This window comes from Phalacrocorax carbo, chromosome 2, assembly GCF_963921805.1.
Source record: "Phalacrocorax carbo chromosome 2, bPhaCar2.1, whole genome shotgun sequence".
Classification (NCBI taxonomy): Eukaryota; Metazoa; Chordata; class Aves; order Suliformes; family Phalacrocoracidae; genus Phalacrocorax; species Phalacrocorax carbo.
Genome location: NC_087514.1, coordinates 81,822,457 through 81,845,799, shown reverse-complemented (window position 1 = coordinate 81,845,799; position 23,343 = coordinate 81,822,457). Strand labels below are relative to the sequence as shown.

The window sequence follows — 23,343 nt, the reverse complement described above, 5'->3', positions numbered from 1 at the left end:
AGTTTCAAAGTACTTAAAGCTCAACGGTGTGCTTTTATGGCATATTTGAAAGACAGGACAAGTTATCAAGTACTATTTCCTCATATGAAACCAAGATAACTGCACTTTCTAAGAAAATGCTCTCCTTGTGTAAGCATGTTTAAGGATGTAAGAGTATCTTTACTTCAACAGACTTCAGTTCAAACTTAAAAAATTGCATCCAAAACCCCATTTGTACTTCACGGTTACATCTCTAGGAGGCTTTTCTATTTCAGGTGGTGAGACGCCCAAGGCAAGCAGATTATTTCCCAGTCAGGTGAAAATCAGTTCAAGGAAACTTTTTCCTTTCCCCCCATCCCTCCCCACCTTTTTGGTTTTGTTTGAGAACCATTCTGTTGGCAATTATAGAACAATAACACAGGATTCACGGAGAAGCTGCACCCAACCATTTGCTTGTCTACACATCAACTTATTTTGTTACTTTGACCAATACAAGATAAAGCAGTCCAGTCTGTGTCAGACTGGTTTCATGAAGGACAAGCATTTCCAATACAGAATTTATTCCAGAATCAGTATGTACAGGTACCACAATTCAGGCTAGCTTGGTGAGCTTTAGGACTTTGCAGCTATCAATCTACATATAGCACGATGCACTTCACAATACTTCACTGAAGTATTTGTTCTTCTGTATTTCCTTGCCTCCTGCCCTAGCAAACATACACCTGCTTCAAGATCTGTTTCAGAATTGAATTCTGAGAGACTACATCTCTCCTTCTCACTCCAACTGTCATCCAATCATTAACTTCACCTTTCTTTAACAGTTTGAGCATCACTGCTTCACTAACATGTTTTAAGATACACAAAGAACACACAGATTTTAACAAGTCCAGATGACTGACTTGCACCATAGTCCTCATTTGTACATTGTTTGTTGTACAAAATTTAGTTCTAAATTCTGGGGTTTTTTTCATGTGTGGTGATTTTTTGTTGTTGTTGTTTTTGGTATTTTTAAACTATCCTGGCCAGTACTACAGACAGAGACAAGAACAACAAATTCTCTTCCATCTAAATACATCTTCAGATACGCTGAATTATGAAAAATCTTTTTTTTAAATTTACAAAAACACATCATTAACAGCTCAATAAAGAGGGCTAAACTGGATTGTGATAATAGAGGAGAAAGTAAAAGTGAATCACATCAGATGTACTGCGATTTGTGGCACAGAAAAAACAACTACTAAAATAGTTTTTTCAAAGTGATGAAGTACTGTACAAAAAAAAAGAATATATTTAGTAGATCTGTTAAATATATCCACCTGAAAACAAATGAAAGGAATAAATGAAAAGCAAAGACTGAAACAAAGCAATACAGAATTACAGCCTAACTGAGGCTAACACAGATCAAAGAGGTACCTGTTGGAGGAGAAAAGGTCAACTCTCATAAATACAGTTTAATCACAACATAGTATGCTTCGAGTAAAAGTGGTACCTCAGTGGGGGGTATCAGTTACCAAGAGCTTAAACTCAATTAAAACAAAGATTTCTGATTGGATCAAAACATCATCTGAAAAATGCCTTATGGTGGAAGCAGATGTTGCCCCTTGGCTTCTCCATGTGGTTCCTTGTGAAGAGAGCGCCTCCATCCTCTTTATAGCTGCCTTTTAAGTGCTGGAATACTGTGATAAGGTAGCCCCTGAGCCTTCTGTTCTCCAGGGAGAGAAGACCTAACTCCTTCAATCTTTCCTCATAGGGCAGGATCTCCAGCCCTTTGATCATCCTTGTGGCACTCCTGATGATCCTCTCCAGTCTGCTTGAGTTTTTCTTTAGTTGTGGGGACCAGAACTGGACACAGTACTCCAGGTACAGCCTGAAAAGCACTGAGTAGATTGGGATGATCTCTGCTAGTAATGCCCTGTAAATGCTGCCCAGGATCTGATTTGCATTTGCTGCTGCAGCAGCACCATGCTGACTTATGTTCATTTTTTGTCCACCAGGACCCCCAGGTCTCTTTCAGCAAGGCTGCTCCTCAGCTACCCAGACCCTAGCCTGTACTGGGCTCTTTGGTACCTGGTCTCTGGCCCAGGTATGTGACTCTGCACTTGTCTCAGTTAAACTTCGTACTGTTCTTGCTAGCTCACTCTTCCAGCCTGTCCAGGTCTCCCCATAACATCGCTCATCCTTATACGACCATCTCACAGTAAGCTGGTCTCAAGAATTGCTTAAGAAAGTCATCATTGTGGAAAGATCAGTGACTTTAGTATTCTAAGAACACAAAGATTAATATACTGCTACACAGTCCATACTTACTCATTTAAGTTGGAGAAGGAAGGTTTCAGCAGAGAAAGGCAGAGAGAAGACTGGAAGTGAACTGAGGATCTCAAACACTCCATGGGGTTTTTTCAGACTGTGTTATTTCTGTAACTTTCCTGCTCTATAAAAAAGAGCCATTTCTTTGCACTATTGATTGTCACACTTCATTTCTACTTGAGAAAGTACCTGACAATCAACAATGAACTTGTTGCCAACAAGTCTACCAGAGCTTCAATATAAATGAGAGAGAGCAAAATACAGTGGTGTTTGTGAATGCCTTAGGCTTAATGGGACTACTAGAGTTTTTAGTAGAGATAACTCAAAGTTAACTTTAGATATAGTTTTAGTAGAGATCTCCCCAATAAATTTGTCCTACTTCTACAGACCTTAACCAGTTATTGTACCTAGAGATATTAAAACCAGGTACTTGAGTAAAAGTTGTATGTTTGAAGGAAAAAAAATGAGCTACATTGAAAGCCTCTGTAAGTCAGTAAGCCAACAATCTTCCTTACCTTTGTGTTCCCAGATATAAAGCTTGACATTCTAGATCCACAATGGTTAAACCCTAGTAGTGGTGGTAGTTTTGTTAGGGGGTGTGTGTTTGTTTTGTTGTGGGTGGTTTTGGGGTTGGGTTTTTTGGGGGGTGTGTTTTTTTTTTTGATCACTTACACTACTAATATACCTCATTTGATTTGAGCTCCATGTGCAATGGAAATGTGAAACTATGGATTTTAGCATATCAGTACTAGCCAGTCTTGCTGCCCATAGCTGTTTGCTCCATTCTTCTGTCAGAAGTTGCTACCTTCACACAGGCAAGTTGGAAACCACTTTTTCCTGCCTGCAGCTCATCTGTTCTGGTTCATAATCCACCATCTCCCCTTAAATTCATCTTCAGCTTTCATTTGACCCACTTCACTTTCATTGAATTAATGCCTTTTGAGAATGCCATATGCTTACAACTTAACATTAGAGAACACCTATCATCTTTCAGATACCTTCTAAGGGGTCTAAAGTAAGTTCTGGACAACCTGGAAATTCTGAAGTTTTTGAATGGAAACTGACTGCATTTTCATTAAGTGCCATAAAGCGAGGTCCAAAAAAAGAGTAACGGGGGATTGAAATGTTGTGCTTAGTTCCCCTCCTCTCCCTCTGAAAATCCTTTTTTAAGCAAGTCTTCATCAGCACTACAATCCATAAGCAGAAGAATCGTGAGTTCCCACACTACCAGGGAAATTGGCTCTGGGAGGTCTGTTATACTGTTCATTACAGTCACTAGGACCTTTTAAGGAGAAAAAGAAAAAACCAAAACATCTTTTTTGCTTCACACCTCTGCTTGACTCAGCAGAGTGGACAGGTTGAAGTACTGTGAACTACACACTGTACTTGCAAGCATCAGCATCCATACACAGCAAATATCTAGAGAGTGCAATTTCATACATCATTTTGTATGTTTTAATATTTACAGATAAGAGTTTTATTTCTAGAGTGCTTGACAAATTATTTATCTTTAAAAAAACCCTTTCAAATATGACTGTCCTGTAAATCATTTGACAGTAAGATTATGGCAAAGAGAACGATGTTGTTTAATCCCAATAGATTTGGAAGTACTTACTTCAGGAAGTTACACCAAAATGTAGTTCATAAGAATGCTTTATGGAATGATGGCTGAGGTGCTTAAAGTTATTTATCAAGTTATAGAATATATTATGATATTCATTCATCTAAACTCCACTTTTAAATCCTCTGCTGTTCCTTGTGAAGTAACCAAGCAACTTCAAGGTGTATGCTGGAGATAACTAAAATTAGATGCTAACTCATTTAACCATGAGGATATTAAGTGTGCCTCAGAAGATATGCACTGAAATTCCACCTCTGCAGAGAGATTTCTCCAGTGCTTCAGACGAGCCAGTAACAAAGCCATCTCTGTAAAACTCTACAGCAGGAGAACCAGAAATAAGAGAAGGAATACAGCTATGGTACAGCAGGTTGTTCTAAATAATGCTTTTGGATATGCAGGGAGGACGGGACATGACCAGGGCAACACCAAGCAGCATGTTCTACATTCAGTCAAACACATATCTTCTTTATTACAGATCCTTTCACAAGGCTCATGTTATGTTTGGGGCGTCCAACTGGAATAGGTTCTACCCTAGCTTTCCATGACTTCTGTAATGACATTTAAAGTATTTAAAATACCATTTTACATGTGACTAATGACACACTTATGCATTCCACAACAGAAGAAAATAACTGTACCTGAAAGGTATGCAACTTTTTCCTTTAAAATTGGCAGTACTTCCATAGCCTTCATTTCATCATTTTTGCGAAACCCTGAAAAAAGATAATTAATCAGAAATTCAAACAAGCTCAACTTCTACATTTGATGAATGCACTGTAAAACAGCTGAAGTCTGCATGTTATCATTACAGAATTAAGATAACCTTATAGTAAAAGGCTGCAAAAAAAAAAAACCCTAAACTTTTAAAACATATTCATGAACAAGTCATCACTTTGACTAGCTTAACACAAATAGTATGGTCTGTTAGTAAACCTCAGTAGAAAATAGGATACTGGAATTAGCCTTTTTCATCAGTAAATGAAAAACATCAGTTGGATCCTGTTGCTTCTGGGCATTCCAAATCCCACTTTCATTTTTTGTTCCAGCAGAGAGGAGTAGTACCAAGCTAATAAGAGTAGGTACCTTTAGAAAAATTGCCGGTCAAAAAACCATACAAATGAACACACATACACACACACAAAAAGGCAAAAAGCCAAACAAAAAAAATGAACCACAAAAAAAAAAATCACACACCCCCCCCCCAAAAAAACCCAAACCAACAGAACACACCCCCCCCCAAAAAAACCCCAACAATCAAACCAAAACTTCCCAAACCCCCCAAAAACACCCAAAAAACCCCCACAAAAACCCCCAACACTATTCACATGCAACTTTCCTTACATCATTTCTGTAAGTAGAACTGGGAAATAAAGCTCTCAGCTGCCTCAGAGAAGCAGCATTTTGTAACAGAGAGCACATTTTGTCATGTTAACTCTATGTACCCATGGAGTTTGAAATGGTCCCTAAGGTGAGCAGTCACAGTCAACATTGCAAAGCAGTGTATTATTAGCTTGACCCTCCTCTCTACTTCCATTACATTTCTGTGGCCAGATTATAAACTACTCCAATCTTTAATAAAATTGATTTAGGAAGCATTTTATTTATGACCTTATATTCCATATTGACCTGCACAACACAGAATTGGCCCCTTTTGGGCCAGTCTTGCTCATCTTACAAAAATTGGGTGTTTTGTACCCACACTTCAACTAACTGTATCATCCTTTCCAGTCTCTTTGGATTCATGCGCTGCTTTAAAAATCTCTTCTCTGAAGAAAGTACCTCTTCTGGAGTAAGTGGGAAGCACACACTTATCCCTGTTGAAGCCCAGAAGTGCTGTTAAGTAAAACAGCCCAAATAGCCTGCTACATCATCACAGTTGTGTCCCTTAAAAGCAACAGTTTGAGCTGTTTAGAAGGTAAAATAAAGTTCTTATTTATTTAGAGTTTCAGGGAAACCTTACAAGAGCAAGCTCTGGTGTACATGTAGCAGTTTTTTCTGGAGTATATTGTTCTTCCTCTGTGCAAAAGGGCCACAGTCCCTCTAGAGATGGCAGCAGAAGCTGTCATTGATGCCAAGCAGGGAGGCTATCATTTATCTTCCTCCTCTAACATATCCAAATGTCTCATATCCTTTGGTCTCAGGCTCTAAGCTTTAATGAAAGAGCTATGCACTGCAGAGCTAAACCTGAGGGTATCATACTGGTGTCATCAAGTAACCTAAGATTTGTAAATACAGGCATCATATATGTAAATCACACCACAGGCTTTATATTCCAGCCAGCAATACTGAGAGTTCTGTGCCACTGCAGTATCTAGTTATGGGCACCACCCTTCAAAACAGACCTAGGACACACCAAACAGAACACCCAAGGGACAAAGACGGCCAGGTCACATCATGTCATGTTCGTGTCACAAGCTACGATGAAGGACTAAATCTAATGACACACTTTAGTCTGAAGAGCTCAGGGGAGACATAGTAGCATTCTCAAAACACACAGTCTAGTCCTGGCAAATGTAAGCTGGCTAGAATTACAGTGAGAGGTTTACTTTAGATGGTAGGAAGTTTTGTAAAGGAAAGAACTGTGAAGCAGCACACAGGATTGCCTGTGGAAGGCTATGGACTATCCATGACTGGGGATTTTTTTAAAAAATGCATTTAGACAAATGTCTGTCAGCAACAGGACGTTCCAGTTCACTGTAACTGAAGCGTTCAACCAGGACATTGTCTCAACACCCACAGATTACAAACAAATGAAAACTAAACAAATCCTCTTCCAGCTATCAGCTTGTTCCCTGTTTTGCCATGAACACCATAAACCAAAAACAAACCCAAAATTCAGTACACATTCTCAGAAAGGCTAAACCAGAAAAACTGGTTCCTTGGGTAACCATGCTACATGGAGAGTTTCTATATGATGGACAATATTTTGCAATCACACAGCAACTACAGACCAACAAAGCAGCAGAGGGACACAGCTATTTCTTTCACATTTGCACTTAGACTCTCAGGAGTCTAAGACAGCTCCAAAGGAACCTCTTGCACTACTCCTTCCTCCATAGTACTGGCCTATGGTTACCAACCTTTTACTGAAACTGCCTACAGTTTTGTTCCTACTAGATTTTCATTTACTATGGATTGAAGCTTTGAACAAGACTAAGAAAAACCTTAGGCCTAAATAACTCCTCTAAAAAGACAGCAAGTACCTTTGTCCACCTTGAAATATTTGGGCTTCAGCTGACTGCTAAGGTATACAGGCACACTTCCAGAGTTAATTTTTTTTAAAGCACTTTGAGCTACCCACCATAAGCTTAATGCCAATTTAGCATGCTCAGCTTTCATATCAACCATGGCAATTCCTTTTCTTTACAGTAAATTTAGAGGTAGAAAACGCTTTCTCCTCACCTAGAAAGCATGCAGAAACTAGTGCTGTACTTTGCTGTCTATCTCACCTCAAAATTACCCAAGACATTGATGTTACCGCAACTTGCTTGCTCAGATTTCTAAGCCCTTAAACTACTTCACCTCAGATGATGCACAGTAGCTGCACATTTCACTTTGCCTGTGGCATGTAAGAAGCAAGAAACATTTAGCTAACATTTCTTTGACTATTAAGGGGCTGCTCAAGGTAAACACCCTAGCAAATATGTTAGTGCTTGGCTCACGTTCTGGATCCGTATATCCTTAAGGCTGACTGCCTTGGATTATCATATTCCTGCTGCCCTAAACAGCCTATTTTTATACCAGTTCTGCAGCGTTAAAGCTTAACTGAAAAGACTGTGGGGATTACAACTGACGAAAGAATGCTGGGGAGCAAAGAGGGTGAATATGGCAAGAAAGTGCATTTTTATCTCCAAAAGAGCAATAACAAAACAAAAAACAGCAACATAAGCAGGTCTTAAGGGCTTGGGATGGGTCCTCCCCCTCCCCTTTTAAAGCCTCCACACCACAAAACGTTTGCGATTATGAGGATTTCATTAAAAAAAAAAGAAAACAAATTAAAAGGCATTTACCACGCTCAAATGAAATGCCATAAATATCTGCACCAATCTCTCCCTACACAGCTCAGCAACCTCCGCGCCAGCCGGCTGCATCACATGTTCCTGGAGGTGATGTCATCCCTCCCCGGCCGGCCAGCTGCAGCTCCCGCCACCGCGGTGCCGCTGCAGTGCCCGCAGCCCCGTCACCCACCACGCAAGCCCACCACGGCAGCAGTGGAGCAAGCAGAGGTGTCAGCGACAGACCCGCTCCCGGTGTGGTGAGCTCACTGGAGGAGCATGACCAAAGCCTGCACGGCGCAGCTTGGCAAACTTGAAATACAAATGGGCTTTCATTCCCAGGGCACACACTTCTCTTTCGAAAGCATGATGTATATGCATATATGGCACATATTTCTGCTGTTCCTTTCACTATCGAGTTCACCTAATAAGGCTTTTTGATTTAAAAAATGTGGGGTTTAATAATAAATCCTTCACTAGTATCTTCTTAAAGATTATTTTAGTCTTAAACAGGAAAACCACCCTTGATATTTTCAATACCTATTAAAGGAATACTTATTTTACAGCTTCACATTTTTAATAGGTAGCATATGCTCTTCTGTTGTCTCATGCATCATATAGACACTTTTCCCTAACTACCAGTCAAGAGGGAAGAAGCTCAAGTTATGCTAATTAACATACAACTTTGGTAGATTAGCACACAACTAAGTAGTCTTTGTCAATTTAAGAGGTTTCTCCCTCCCCTCCTCTGTGAAGCTTTCTGAACTACATGATCCCCCAAGTTATGGCTATACAGCCGTCTGCTAAAACAGAGTCTGTTATCACAGAGCAGTTACTGAAACATTTTATTGCACAACTAAAGATCTTTAAAACATGCAAACAAGAAAGAAGCAAAAGAAAGTCACTTGAACTTTTTATAGACATGTATACAATGGAAACCTAAGAAGTCTCTCCCACAAACACACCATCTTCTCTTTGCCTCCACAACTGCAGAGCCAAAAGATACCATCATCCAGCCAAATTTAACAAACTAAATTGGCTGTACTAATCCTTTTTCTCATGCTGTATGAGGCCAAGGTGTTTTGCTGCAATAAATTAATTTATCCAAGTTGGAAGACCCAAGAAAAGACAGCATTTCTAGGTAGAGGTATCACCCCAGGTTTCCAAGAGCCCTTTACCCAAGTGGCCATGGCAGCTTCCCCCCCCCCCCCCCCCCCCCAGGGCTGCAAGCATTCCCAAATCCCATGGCGAAGACCAGGCTACAGAGCCACACGTCCACCTGGCCTGGAGACAGGAGAGTAACCCAGCGTAAAGGAGCCACCTTTTGCCTGGAAGTCACAGCGTTCCTATAACTCTGCTGCTCGCCTGGGTACCCAACTGGCTGAAACTTCCCATGGGCGCTGAGATATGGTGAGCAAATCCCCTTTAGAGCAGTAACAGAAATGGGGTACCCTGAGTGGTAGTTCACGCACCCAAGACAACTACTGTACTAGTCTAAGGCTGAGGTATTCAGACACAGGGAACAACTTAACTCTGTTAATCATCCTGCACTGCAATGATCAGTAACTAGTCAGCCACACAATTAAAGGGAGAAGATAAAATTGCCTTAAACACATCTTCTAAGCTAACAATTTGATTACAGAACTGCAATACGAAACAATGTTGGAAACAGCTTCTCCCCAAATGCATTGCTGCCCCAGGAACATAAAAGTCTTTGTTACCTTGAAGGTATCTTCAGTGATGTGCATCGTTCAGTTATGGCAACAGACATAAATTACAGAAACAGAAATAAAGACAGCAAAAAAGTCTCGGAAGTTGAGGCTAAGAGCAGCATCTCTTTGCTAAAAGGTTGATGAAGGTCTCATCCATTGCTGCCACATAAAACTGACTTGAAACTTTCCTGAACCGTGGCTAGAAAAAACATGAACAAAAAAAGGGATTGGTCTCATCCTGAAAACTCACACCTTTAAGAACACAACTGATTTTCACCTTGCAACATAAAAACAAGAGCTATTCACAGGCACAAACTAAAAAGCCGGACTCAATCCAGAATACATCAACGCTTTAGGCTCTCTTCAAACTTCAGAAGAATGACTCCTTGTGTCAAGCCATCAACAGTAAGCAAGTGCCTTATCTGCCAGGCTGCTCCCTGGCTGCCTTCTAACTCCCACCTCCTCTTTGACAGAGATCCAATCCCAAACCAGAGAAACCTCTTTCAGTAAGTTATTTTCCAACAGAGTACTCTCTTCATTTCAGAGGACCTGCTCTGACAGGCTTCTGTTCAAAAATCCACATGCTATGCTGAGTTCTATAGGAAGGAAAAAAATCCCCACATAGAAACTGCAATAGCAGCACTCAGAACTGCTACGTTAATGCCAGAATTCAGTTAATCAGGGAGTTTGGTGTTCATTGGATTTAGGTTAGTCATAAGTGGGAAGAAATATTTGCTAGGAGATGAGAGATAAAACAACTTCTGTGGGCAGGGAAGAGACTGTTTCCTAGCCAAGCAGCAACTTCCTGCACCTAGGTAAGGCAGCAGGAAATGTAAACCATTCTGCACACCTCCTCGCATCCTCTGGTCCCTTTGTGTCAATTAAGCTTCACCTTGGAACACAAAATCGCAAAACTGTAGCTAGTCAACATTTAAGCATTTCCTCTTTCACAGCATGAATGATATCAAGTACACGACACTGAAACCTGAGCTATTCCTCCCTTTAATTGTAAACCCATCCTAGCTACATTTCAAGAGAAATTGCCTTCTAGTTAATTAAGTAAAAAGGCAAAAACAAAAGAAGGAATAAAGAAGCTCAAATATAATAAAATTACTGCATTATTAGACTGATTAAGGTTTCATTATTTGTCCTTCCTCCCCTCCCTTCCCCACCATATCACAAGATGATGACATTGATTTTAAATCCTGGAAATCCATAGATTTATTCAAGTTTATCAGTTAACAACTGTATATAATAAACCTCAGCTGCGAATTAATTTATATACTACTCTCCCCTGTTTTTCAAGTGTCCAGAATGAGAGCACAAAGCAGGTTCCTACTCTCCAATTTTGCCATGGTGAGATTTTTAAAAATAGGACAGTGGCAAATTTCCAAATATGGTATTAATTCCATGAGAACATAAAAAGATATGGAGATTCACAAGCAGTCACTGTGAAGCCTTTTACATCCTTACTCTGAAGTTACTACATAGAAACTAGTACAGTTAAGTCAGTAGAACCATTTGATTTCTCCTTCAGTCAGATTTGGGAAAAGTGATTGCTGACCTCCGCAAGTTCTTGGGTTTACAAATGAAATTAGGCTACTGAGGTAGCCTGGTGAGGAAGAAAACGGAAAAGCAGAAATGGCAAAAACCAGCACTAACTAAGAATACAACCCAAAGAGTTGGCAAAGGGAAGCAGAAGGTAACTAAAGTTAGCACATGTATGGGATTACTGATAGCTTTTCTTGATTTTAACTCGTTTTAAGTGCCAATTTCAATTTGATGGTAGGCTTAACTGTAAATTCATACTTTTGTACACAAGTAAAGGATTCATAGAGCAATTAGAGCTGTCAATTCACCAACTGCACTGTTATCACCTCCCATTATAGACACTGCCTATATTCACTGGGGCTCGGCAAGCTCACACCATCTTTCACATTGCAACAAAGCAAGAGAATTCAGAGAAATTATGGCAAAGACTGCAATTCTTGTTTTTTCTCTGAAGCTTCCTGAGCCTGCAGATGACCTGTTTCAAAATGGCAATTCATCTCAGGAACACTAACTTTTAAGTATGCCTGTCATGCCATCTTTAAGACCATACACCTTTCTGTTTAGGAGCAAATGAGGAACTATCAGCAGATTTTTTTTAATTGACATACAGATCACTGGGCAACATTAGTAACCTTGGCATTCATCATTTATTCATTCAACTTTCCAGATTCTAAAGCATTCAGGTGACTCCAACAAGGACACAGCTTAGAGGCATATAACCAGAGGGGATGATTTCAGTGCTGTTCCAGCAACCATAGTAATGAGCTTAAACAAGGTATTTGTTGTAGCTAACAGCTATTCATTTAACATTAAGAACCCAGTTCTGAATTTGAAGCAATTCCAGGAGTATGATGTGAGTACACTTTTTACTCCCTTCAGCTCTGGTCAGGCTCAAGATCCACTCATCAGAAAATGTTACACCTTCAAACCCTCACTTCAGTCACAACAGCTGACATAGATCTCCTTCCTCTTCCTGTTTTGTTCTGCATCCTATGCTGCAGGGAATTGCACCACATCAGTACTGAGCTGGTATGCAGTGCTACCACATGGCAACTGGGACCTCACAGAACTGGACAGCTTAAAAATTGCCTTGAAGTAAGAAAATGAGATTCATTAGAAGGTTACCAGCTCTTTATCCACTTAATTTTTGGCATTTTTGCTAAGTGTAAGAGGTTCTCTCTTACCATTTTTAACAGCTCTGTGGTTTGTCCCGACACCTGGATGCACCTCTCCTGACTATAAATTATGGGGGAAGTACAATGTCATACAGAAGGAAGTGGGACAAGAAAAGGCTACTAGTGTAGTTGAGTCCAAATACTCAAGCAAGATCAAATTCACTGACTGAGTGACCATCCTTTTCTTGGAAGCTTACATACTCATCCATTCCTCAGTTAAGAAAGAGCAATTACTGGGAAAGTAGCTACGTCTGGCATGTACTGCAAAACTTGTTGAAGAGCTGCCTTAAGAACCTAAGTTGAAGAAACTCCAAATCCTAATCCCTCTGTTAAAAATCTGCAATTTCCTTTTAACTGTGTAACAGGAACCTTAGAGTTTATCTGTACTTTGTAGTGAGGTCCCTTCCAACCTGAATTACCCTTTGATCCTATGAAATATGTGAGCCAGAAGTACAAACATCCATTTTTCAATTGAAACTTAAGATGAGACGACCAAAATCTGACCAGTTTCCCCCTTGGAAGTAAGGGGAACTGTGTTCTTAAATTTATCTATCCATTCGGGATGTTCAATCTGTTCCTGCTGTCCTACCAACATTGTCAGGAGTTCATTTGTTTTGGTGGGAACTGCTCATCCATCTCTAAGTGCTGCAATAATCCCATTCACTGCCCTGCTGAGGTGGCAAACCTTTTTGTAGTGGTGTTCAAATACAGCAGTAGCACACTGCTCTCTCTGCAGTCACTTTCCCCTGCTGACTGTTGATACAGACACTCATGGCTTAAGGGGTCTACACTGTCAGGGCTATCAAGAGGGTACCCGGTCTCCTATAAAAGATTGGTTTAACATGCAGTTGTTTTAACAGCAAGGTCTGTAAGCAATTTTACTTGGTTTTCTGTTCAAAACGCAGATCAAGTGAAAGGCAGTAGCTTCTAAATTCTGCACTTCAACAGCTGGAACATAACATTTTAGATCATGTCCTTTGGCTCTTGTTCCAAACCACCATCTGGAGAACTCTCCACACTGAAACTGATGAAGACTACAGCAAAGGCAGTAAAAAAAAGCAAACTAAAACAGATTTAAAATTGTCCCGCATTGTTTTATCCGGAGCAACAATAGGAAGAACTATTTCCATCAGCCCTGAAATCAATCAAAAATACCAAAAAACAGACTGCATGTTCTTCAGAAGAAATGCCTTTTTATAGCACAAAGTATTGCTTTTGGTATTCCTATCATTCACAGACTCCAAGATTAGGCATTTACTGGTTTCATTTTTTAATTTCTTTTTCCGTTTCTACACACACACACCCCTTTTTTAATATGCACACATTTTCACAACACTTTTGTCACCTTATGGAGATTCATATGCAAAAATTTTACATATGCAAAAATTCGTACATGGAGACATTAGTACTTAAACAACTGGTTTTTGTTGAATGCTCCTTCCCCCCATCCCATCCCCCCCCCTTTTTTTTGCACAACATTTTATATTCCTTCTGTGGCAAAACTACCAGTTTGCAACAACATGTATGTCAAATAATTTGATTTGTGCACAGCGCTCGTTCCTTCAGATTCCCGTTTTATTAGTTTGCAGCTGTAAGGAGCTGGAGCTCTAAGAGCACTGAGACATGGGAAATACAGGGTGAATCTGAGCTTCTCTACTACATTACAGTGCACATAGAAAAGACCAGCGTGAAGAGGAAGGGGGAGACACTTCATCCTGCTTCGTAAAAACAGTCAAGTTCATATGGATTCAAACAACAGAGAAAAAGAATAATCTGCATGCTCTTTTATATAGCCCTTCGGTTCAAACGTGTGACCGTTACAACCATTTAGAGGGGGATAAATAATGTTTTACATCAGAGCTTCTCCCTGCTCCCCTTTTTAATCTTTTTACTGAGCCGATTTTATTTAAAACACTGATGAACATATGCTACTGGTTAGAATGAACCATTTATTTTAAAAAAAGAATAGTGATCAGGAGTCCACAGGGGAATTAAAGCTTGAGTATTTCACTTTTAATATGCAAGCGGTTGCTAACAGCAACCTGTCTCCCTCCCTCCCTGCCTTTAAAAGGGAGAACAAGATTAGCATGAAATGCCAAAAGAGATGTCCAATACCCATCTCATTTGCTTAAGGATTACGTTAGAAATTATATCTTGAATTACTCTGAGCAGGTGAGTACATATTCTTAACACACATGCTGCATTTTAATTAAAGAGACAGGTTGAAGACAATAGAAGGCAAAGAAAGCGAACAAGCAATCCCTCTACCGAGACAAAAATGAGCCACGCGCAGGCTTGGCAGTAGGGAAGCTGTACAGCACAGCCCGATCTGCATGCAAGCCGATGACAGCATGGCTCCCACATGACGGCCGCACTCACAGTGGCACGCATTACATCATCAGCTTTGTGCAGGGAGGAGCGCTGCCACACGCTGCATCCCTGACTCCATCCCCCAAACCTTACGGAGGCAGAAATACGAGCGATCTGAAGTCACACAAACCTTCCTCTCCCTGCCCTGCCAAAAATCCTCCCCATCTGATCCTCTGGTAAATTTCATTAGGAACAAAAGACCCTTACCACATTTTGCTTTGTGAGCAGATTTCCCTTGAGAATCAACAGAAAGGATTTTGCAAATTGCCATGACTAAGACAGGGAGGTTTCATTCCTCATTTATCAAATCTGCTCTAGCAGGTTATTTCCTTCAGATGACAAAGGCAAGCAGCCTGAATCTCATTAGAGCTACATTTAACACAGCTACTGAAGTATACAAATTTAACCTAAATCAAGGCTTGGGTGTTCTCCACGAGCTCCACTTACTCAGCTCCTTCTATGTTACTGTAATGCGACCAAGATTAACATCTTGCCTTCACTTTCATCCATTTCTGTAAATGGATACACATTACTATAAATGCAGCATATGCACTTCCACAACTCTGGTCAGAAGCATACTCCCAAACTCAGCACTTAAAACCAGGGAAGAATTTCTCACCAGCTCACGTATCCTCAAGTCATGAGTAAATGAGCTTCAAACTCATCTTTATTAAGGCTATGTATCATATGCAACACTGAGACAGACAAGACAAAGCAAGCAGCTCCTAATGCTATTTAGGACAGAAGCCTGTAGATTTAATGTTCCAAAGGCATTCAGATATCCAGCTGTTTGTTTCTATAGCTTTAATATTCACAGGCATATTGACACAAGTGATACCTATTCAAACAGTGTCAAATTTCTTTATGAACAACAGTTACTTTAAGTAGGGACACTGTATGATGTTCACAAGTGTGCTAATCCAGTTCTCCTTCAATTTTTCAAAAAAAGTCACATACGAAACCTCTCTCATTTTACAGACCAAACTAGACAAGAGCTATTTAAACTTGACTGCAACTTACCACTGCCTACTACTTGCCAGCACAACAAATCCAGTCTAGCAAATACTTGTCAGTTCCCACTATTTCATGCTGAAAATTTTAACATCAAATCTATGGACCCTGATATGACTGCACTCATTCAAATAAGAAAGTGCACACAGTTACTATTCTGGTAGCACAGGCAGTAAGTATCCACCCATCAGCTTTATTGTTCAACGTCCTAGAGCATGACAATACAAAGATGTATATACCCACACTACCTGCAAAATACCACCACTAGCAAATGTTTTCCACGTTATTTTATTTCAGTAGAGGGCATTCATCACATGGGCATGTTATAGTACCTCTGATCCATGCCCAGACTTACCAAGCATTATGTAGTATGGTACAGATGCCATATGATACCATCTACAAATCAGAATGACAATGATATAAGCACTTTAAGTTATAATATTTTAATTAAGTTCACAAAAACAGCCTAATTTAAGCTCAATAAAATGGGTTTGTTGGCCTTGAACACTGACTCACTCTACACAAAATTCCAAATGCACATGATTTACTGGAAAAGCTCTTTGAGACAACAATAGGAGCTAAAATTTTAATTACATTAAAAAGCAGCAATGTACTTTGGCATGTATGTAAATGCATGACTTCAGAAGTCTACAATGTATTTTAAAAGCACTAGGTAGGATTTAACCATGCCTCTGCTTTCATGTCTTCAGTTCCTGACACAATTAAAGATATGTAAGTTGTCTCTGAAGATTTTAAACTCTAAACTCAATTAGTAGTCCATAAATGTACTTCTAAATGACCTACCAAGCTTAGTTAGAAATATTAACTTCTGTAGGGCAGAACAGTAACAAATGTGAAATCAGATTCCTCTCTAGCTGTTTTCACCTTTACTTTATTATTTCCCCCCCTCCTCTTCCATCATCTCATCAGGTTAAAACTCAAGTTTATGGCAGTACTACAACACAGCAACAGTTGATACATTATTTAGTTTGGCAAATATTTTTATTTTTACACATTATTAAATAAGAAGCACTCCCAACTGCAGTGCTTTTGGTATAGAGCCACTTTTGTTGTAGGCAAGTCACCCGGCAGCATTCTTATCTGCTTTTGAGCTCCAATACCCTGATATCCCATTCAAATTGCCAAACTCTCTTACCTACTATTATTAAACAAAACAAAAAAACACAACACAAACAAACAAAAAAACCCACCTGATAAATTAAGTCATGTCAGAGGTATACTGAATCTTTTTAGCCTGGCAGCTATTGAAAGCATGAACATGAAGTAGTATCACATCTTTTTCCAGCACAATTCCTTTGGGTATTTGAAAGCATATGGACAAATAATGGGTGTATTCTGGACTCAGCACAGAGGACAGTGTGTTGAATCCAGCACTGTGTTACTGAGTGTCCAGTTAGAAGACTGCAATACCTGGACAGCAACTTCTTCATAAAAGAATTCCCCAAAAGTTTCAATAGCTGATACGTCACAACAGGCTTCCTTTGCGCCTCCTTATCTAAGCACAAATACGTATGACCAGCACTCCCTAGTACATTTGATATAAAGTCCTTCAGGCACACAGTTCTCCTGTTATATTTTATCCCCACTACCACTGCATCAGCCTTGCCCATACTAGAGATAGGTCAGTTCATTGGCACTACTTAGACTACAAGACAAATAAAAGTAGGTGGAGTATTTCATCTACTGTGCATTTACTCTTCACAATATGTATCAGGAGAACTATTCCTCTTCAGAAGTTACTTAACAGAGCTTGAAGTATACATACATCAGCTTGGGATGTCTGGAGACCCTTTCCTCCAGAAGATGCTTTGACTCAGTATACTCCTGTTCTCATGCAGATCAGAAGTGAGGCATAGACCATTACTATATACAACTCAATTGTACAAAAATTTATCCCAGTTAGCTCAAATCAGTATATTTCCAATGCCAATTTAGTTTTGAATTCTGTAACTGAGCACCAAACAAACTCCATGGCTTGTAAGTCTTCAAAGGAGCTGCAAGCAAGCTAGCAGGATGTATTTCTGTCAGAACACTAACACTGTTAGCAGCAATAAGACTACCCTGGTTTCAAAGCAGACTAAAAATTGTACTACCATCTCAACAGCTGGGGAAAACAAACGTGAAGTTCTTGGGACTCAAAAAGTAAAATTTTGAACTAACAGGACTTACTCTGTCACTTACGCTTGAAATAAAGATACGCATGATGATCCTAAGGATCCAATTTACAGCATCGTAACACTGCATCTCTACTTGCCTTCTTGATAGCTTTGTTACTGAGTAATTGGTTTATAAAGTAAGTTAAATTAAGAATCAAAATCAACAAAGCTGAAGTTTATTCGGATGTATGAGAAGATACCTTGAGTAGGTCCAAAATGCTTCTCAGACAGGGCCAGTATCAGAAGCTTAAGATGCCTACCAAAGCAGCCAGTCACTGGCAGATGTGAGATAATCCCATCCTTACACAAGGCCTGCTTTTGACCTCTTTGGGTAATTGATTGCCATTAAAATCACTTGTCAAATTACTACTCTTATGTCCAGATTTTTTTGACCTGTCATTCTTCAAGATCTTGGCTCAATGACTTTCTATGGATAAGCTCCCTGACCTGAACAGATTTTTTTTTTTTTTTTTGGTGTCTTTCCAATTTAGAGCATACCATTCCACATTAAAGATACTGGTATTTAAAACTGATTTCTCACAAAGACTTCCAATTAAATGTGATGGTCAAGTTTACTGTGATTTCTTTTTTTAGTTGAACTGTTTAAAACAGCTAATGATTCTGGGCAACAGCCATTTACCACCACTGAATATTTGCTTTGCAATATTCGAAAAACTGAATCACTCTTAGATTACAATTATAGCAAGAAAGAATTGCTGCAGAGCCTCTAGATAGGAAGAAAAACTTTCCAGTCTGCTTCCATTTTACCAGCTCAGCACAGTGTTGTTAATTGTTAGTCTATCAGCACCTACCAACTGATTATAATTGAGTTAAAGGCTTAGTTATACCAGGCACTGTAACTCCTTCTATCAAACATATTAATGCAATATGATACAAGTTAGGGTAGGCAGGAAGTAACTACTGGCAGCTGGTGGACTAACCATAAAGATCTAGAAGAAAGTTACTTGTAGAAGAGTTTTCCAAAAAGGAGATATTCCACTGTTAAACATTAAGGCTTAATCAAAGGGCTAACTCAGAATTCCACCACGAAACTAAGCTATTATATTTTTCTGGTACAGAAATCTGTGCAGTTATTGATACTCATGAAATGGTTGTGGGGGGTATCCATGTGTGCACGCATGCACTGGCATACAGCAAAAGCCATGGAATGGGTTCTGTCAAATGCCATGCAACCACACTATGAAGGGCATTATTCAGTGAATAATCCCTTTTGGTGGCAGTGCCAGCTTAAACCAGAGTTTTATGATAATTACCAAAAGCAGGCTGGGGATTCTGAGTTTGATTAACCAGCACCACATCAGTAGTCTGAACAGAAGCTACCACACATTAAATCTTGTTTATCAAGTATAGCTGTCCGTTGACAAACAAAAAAGAAGACTAGAGAAATGCCCACTGAAACAGACTCGTCATCTGGGAGAAAAGCACTTTAGGGAAGTTTCACTTTTAGGAAGGAGAGAGAATGATATACAGGAACATTTCAATATAAACAGAATTTTCCACAACCTCAAAAAAGAAAGGCTATCAAAACACCATGCCCTATCAGGAAGAGACTCTCTTCACGAACACAACCAAATGAACAAGGCAGGCAAGTACACAGACTTCCAAATACAAATTTAAAGCAGGACAGACAGCTGAGCTAAACACAAGGTGAAAGAAAACAGCCCTTTGTTCAAGCCAAGTGCATACAGACTTACAGGTCTAAGTCAAATATCTGTAATGATTTTGCGCATTTTGGCTATTGTTAAAAAATATAAATTGAAATACTCATCTTTGCCTTCCTTAAGAGAAGGCTGGCTGACAGTGATTGGTCAACATCAAGGCACTCCATCCACATGGGTATGGATGTGGACATCAACAAGCATCCTGCTTACTAGCACCCTGCTCCATTAAGAGCAAAAGGGCATGAACTTTAAAACATTGAATGAACTGGCTGGAGAGCTATTTTGCAAAAACAAGACAAAATACTTTTATAGCAACGGCCATGCAAATCTCTCAGATACACAATGAATTTGTAAGAAACACAACTGAATTTAGAAAAAACAACTTTCTAAGGCTGATGAAGAAATCTGTGATTGAAGAACTTACCTTAAATCAGAACTATGTTTAACTGAAATAATTACAATTTAGTGTTTAAAACAACTAGTTAGACAAGTTGTTTAAGGAACCATCAGTATTTTACCTCCAAGTGAAACTCTGCAAGTTCTCTTCCAAAACCCAAGTTAAATTAACCAACTTGTAAAGTACACAGAAACCAGTTCAATTATTTCAGTTGTGGAACAGTCTTGAAAGAAGAGCCTGTGTTTAGTAAAACAAATAAACAAACCAACCTTACTGACCTCCTAACAAAGTGAATGCCTATAATTAACAGAAATAATTATCACACAGCAAAAGAAATGCATAATGTGGACTTAAAAAAGGTCCTTGAGCTTAAACTTAGAATCAAAAAACCAAGATAAAATATGATCTGCTCATTCAATATACGCCTGGTATCTCTGCACACTTATAAAGGATAGTAGAACAGAAGCCTATTAGTGAAGACTAAGTGCTGTCTCTAATACCAGACCACAGAGCTGATCCAGATCTGAAATTCCAGCCCATCAAACAGAAGATGAACTAAGTTAGATAAACCAAATGCACCCATTTATTTCTTTTCAAGGGTACCGTGCATTAGAAGCTCAGCTGTGAGTCTGAATTTTAACATACGGTGGGAAGCCCAAGCAAAGTTAACTGTATGTTATATACCGATAAGAGTCTTCAGTTGGGAAGGACCTTCAGTGGTACCTCATTTCCAAAAAGAGATGAAAAAAATTTTTGAGAAAAGTATCATGGAAACCCTGCATTACAACAAAATTTACCTAAAGCAGACAAAAGCACTTGTTGGAAAGCCACTGGAGATTACAGATCAAATTACAAAAGCCAGAATTACGGCATTACACTAGTCAGCTACAATGCCATCCTCTGAATTTTCACTCCCCAGAATAACAGCTTTAGAATCAGAAAACAACTGTGTTGCTACTGGCTCTGCAGATCCTCTTCCAATGAATAGTTGTCAGGTAAGCAAGGCAGCCGTTAGCTTATCTATGCACATCCTTATCTCCAGAATCATATTCATTTACTTGGAAGTGCTATTTGCCCTGAACACACCACAAGCATTCCTTCTTCATAATGAGCTCAGTAACTGCATTTATGCTCCCTTCAGCAGATGACTAATATTACAAGCACACTATTTTGATTGACACCTAATACCATAGCTGCCATTATCACTTACATCATGCTAAAACATGAAGTGTTACCCACATCTATTTGGAGAGTAAAAGAATACAGAATTGCTTTGACACATTGTCAAGACGCACTGACAAGCTTCACCCACCATAGCTATGTTTTCCATTTCTCCATCTTACAAGGTCATTAACTAACATACAAGTAGAGAGGATTCTACCACATTATAGCTACACATTCAATTTGATTTTAAATATTATACAGTAACATGCCATTATAAGACAAAGTTCAATAAATACTCAGGTGACTTACCATTCAGAAGTATCAGCACACCAGTTTTTTTGTTTGTATCCTGTTTATAAGAACACATTGTTCATACCCCAGTGGCTCAATACGTCTGTGGCTGACAGAAGGGCTAAACTAAATGATGCTTGGGAACAACAGCAAATTAGATCCTTATCCCTTTACCAGGAAAAATGAATCCTGATTTCAAAACTCAAATCTGAGTTCAAGACCCCAGTGAATTTGATATAGTTTCCAGAATTGCTGGGTTTCTATCTTCTCCAAGAAGCTCTATTTCCAAGTCAAAACATTTTTCAACTAGTCTTGTTTGAGCCGTCAGATGAAAAAAGGTACAATGCACGTTCAAAATCCAAGTCATCTTTGTCAATGCGTATCTTCTGCCTCTACAGTTTGCTTAACAGTTGCTCTGCCTGGATTTACTACCAAATAGGCTTTGACAATGACTGCTATTTAATCTTATGTAATACCCCGATGCAACTGTTCCCAGATCGGAGGACAGTTTGATAACAGTCTCCTCCTCGCCTACATACAAGGCTGGAGTCATGCGGTAGAAATCTTGTAGCTGCAAAACTCAACAATAGAAAAGACCACTATTGCAAATAAAAGCTATTGATCTTTTATATATGTATCTACAAGAAACAAATATTAATAAGGCTTCTAATTTCTTATTTCAAATTTCAGTTTAATCTCAACTTTCTAATGTTTGTACTTTAGGCAATGACATTCCACTAAAACTGAGTAACAGAGTTCACCACCTAAGTGTCTAGCATTAAGCCACCCTTCATATAGTATGCTACAAAGAGCGGAACCTGAAATATGCACTGCAATGTGATTTAAGCTTAACACTCAAACTTCTCTCTGCCCATTCATCTTACACAAGCCTACTGTTTTAATCGTAGAGACTGAACACTAGGTGGACATTCACTAGCTACTCTGTTGTTATTGCCACCTTTAGAGCTGTCAACTTCAAGGTTCTGCAATTTTTTTTTCTATTTGGATTATCTGTAAACCTAATCCTATGCTAACCTAACCCATAGAATCCTATGCTATGGATTCTACTATCTAAACATCATGGTACAATAATAAACATTTGTCACACAAAAAGCTTCAGTGTACATGCTAATTTGCTAGCAAGGAGATACCACGTAAATATATAACAAAGTCTAGAATTATTTCCTTATCATTTCCTATCTCTGCTGATATTTACATGAGACAGAATCCATTATCCCTGAACATCAACATCCAAGTTTCTGAAATGCTTAATCTCCTGAAGAAGATATTGCTGTGTTCTAAATTGAAGTCAACATACACTGCCTTAGAATATTAAAACTGAAGTGACATGTTTACAGTTTATCCTAATGTCTACAGCACTAGAAAACTCCTTCCAAAACTAAAAAAACCCTATCAACACCCCAATATTCTGTCTAGTTACTACTCTACAGATACAAATAACCTGAACAATTACTGTCTGATAAATTTATCATTTCAATGCAACACATACCCAAGATTTAGATAACGCTCTACATCAACAATTTAATTAAGAAGAAACTAAGCATTAGTAGGGTGAGTAACAACTCCTGCCTACAGCACCAGATGATAAAACCCAAGATAATTACAGTGGAGAAGACCAAAATATTCTGCTTGATTTCACCTTAAAGATATCTAATGCTCCATTAGTTCATCATCTCTAATCAAAAAGCCAACATAGCTGAGTAATAATATGACCTATAGCTTTAAACTTCTTAATGTCAGCTATCAATATGAGAGATTACTGCACTCAGTTAAAAGAAACTGGCTCATTTGGTTTGGGGTTGACCAAGATATTAGAAACAACATGAAAATTTCAGTTTAATTGCCATTTTCCAAGACTGACCGACAGTGTGTCACAATGACACAGGGGAC

At 39.1% G+C, this 23,343-nt stretch overlaps 1 protein-coding gene across 3 annotated transcripts in view; it reads right to left on the bottom strand.

The window, feature by feature from the left end:
- TRIO (trio Rho guanine nucleotide exchange factor) overlaps positions 1 to 23,343 on the bottom strand; it is a 256,853-nt gene that overhangs the window by 176,381 nt on the left and 57,129 nt on the right. For all 3 annotated transcript variants that reach the window (XM_064443398.1, XM_064443396.1, XM_064443397.1), the window contains exon 2: positions 4,546 to 4,620. In XM_064443398.1, the coding sequence (XP_064299468.1) occupies positions 4,546 to 4,620 (75 nt within the window). The remainder of the gene's footprint in view (positions 1 to 4,545; positions 4,621 to 23,343) is intronic.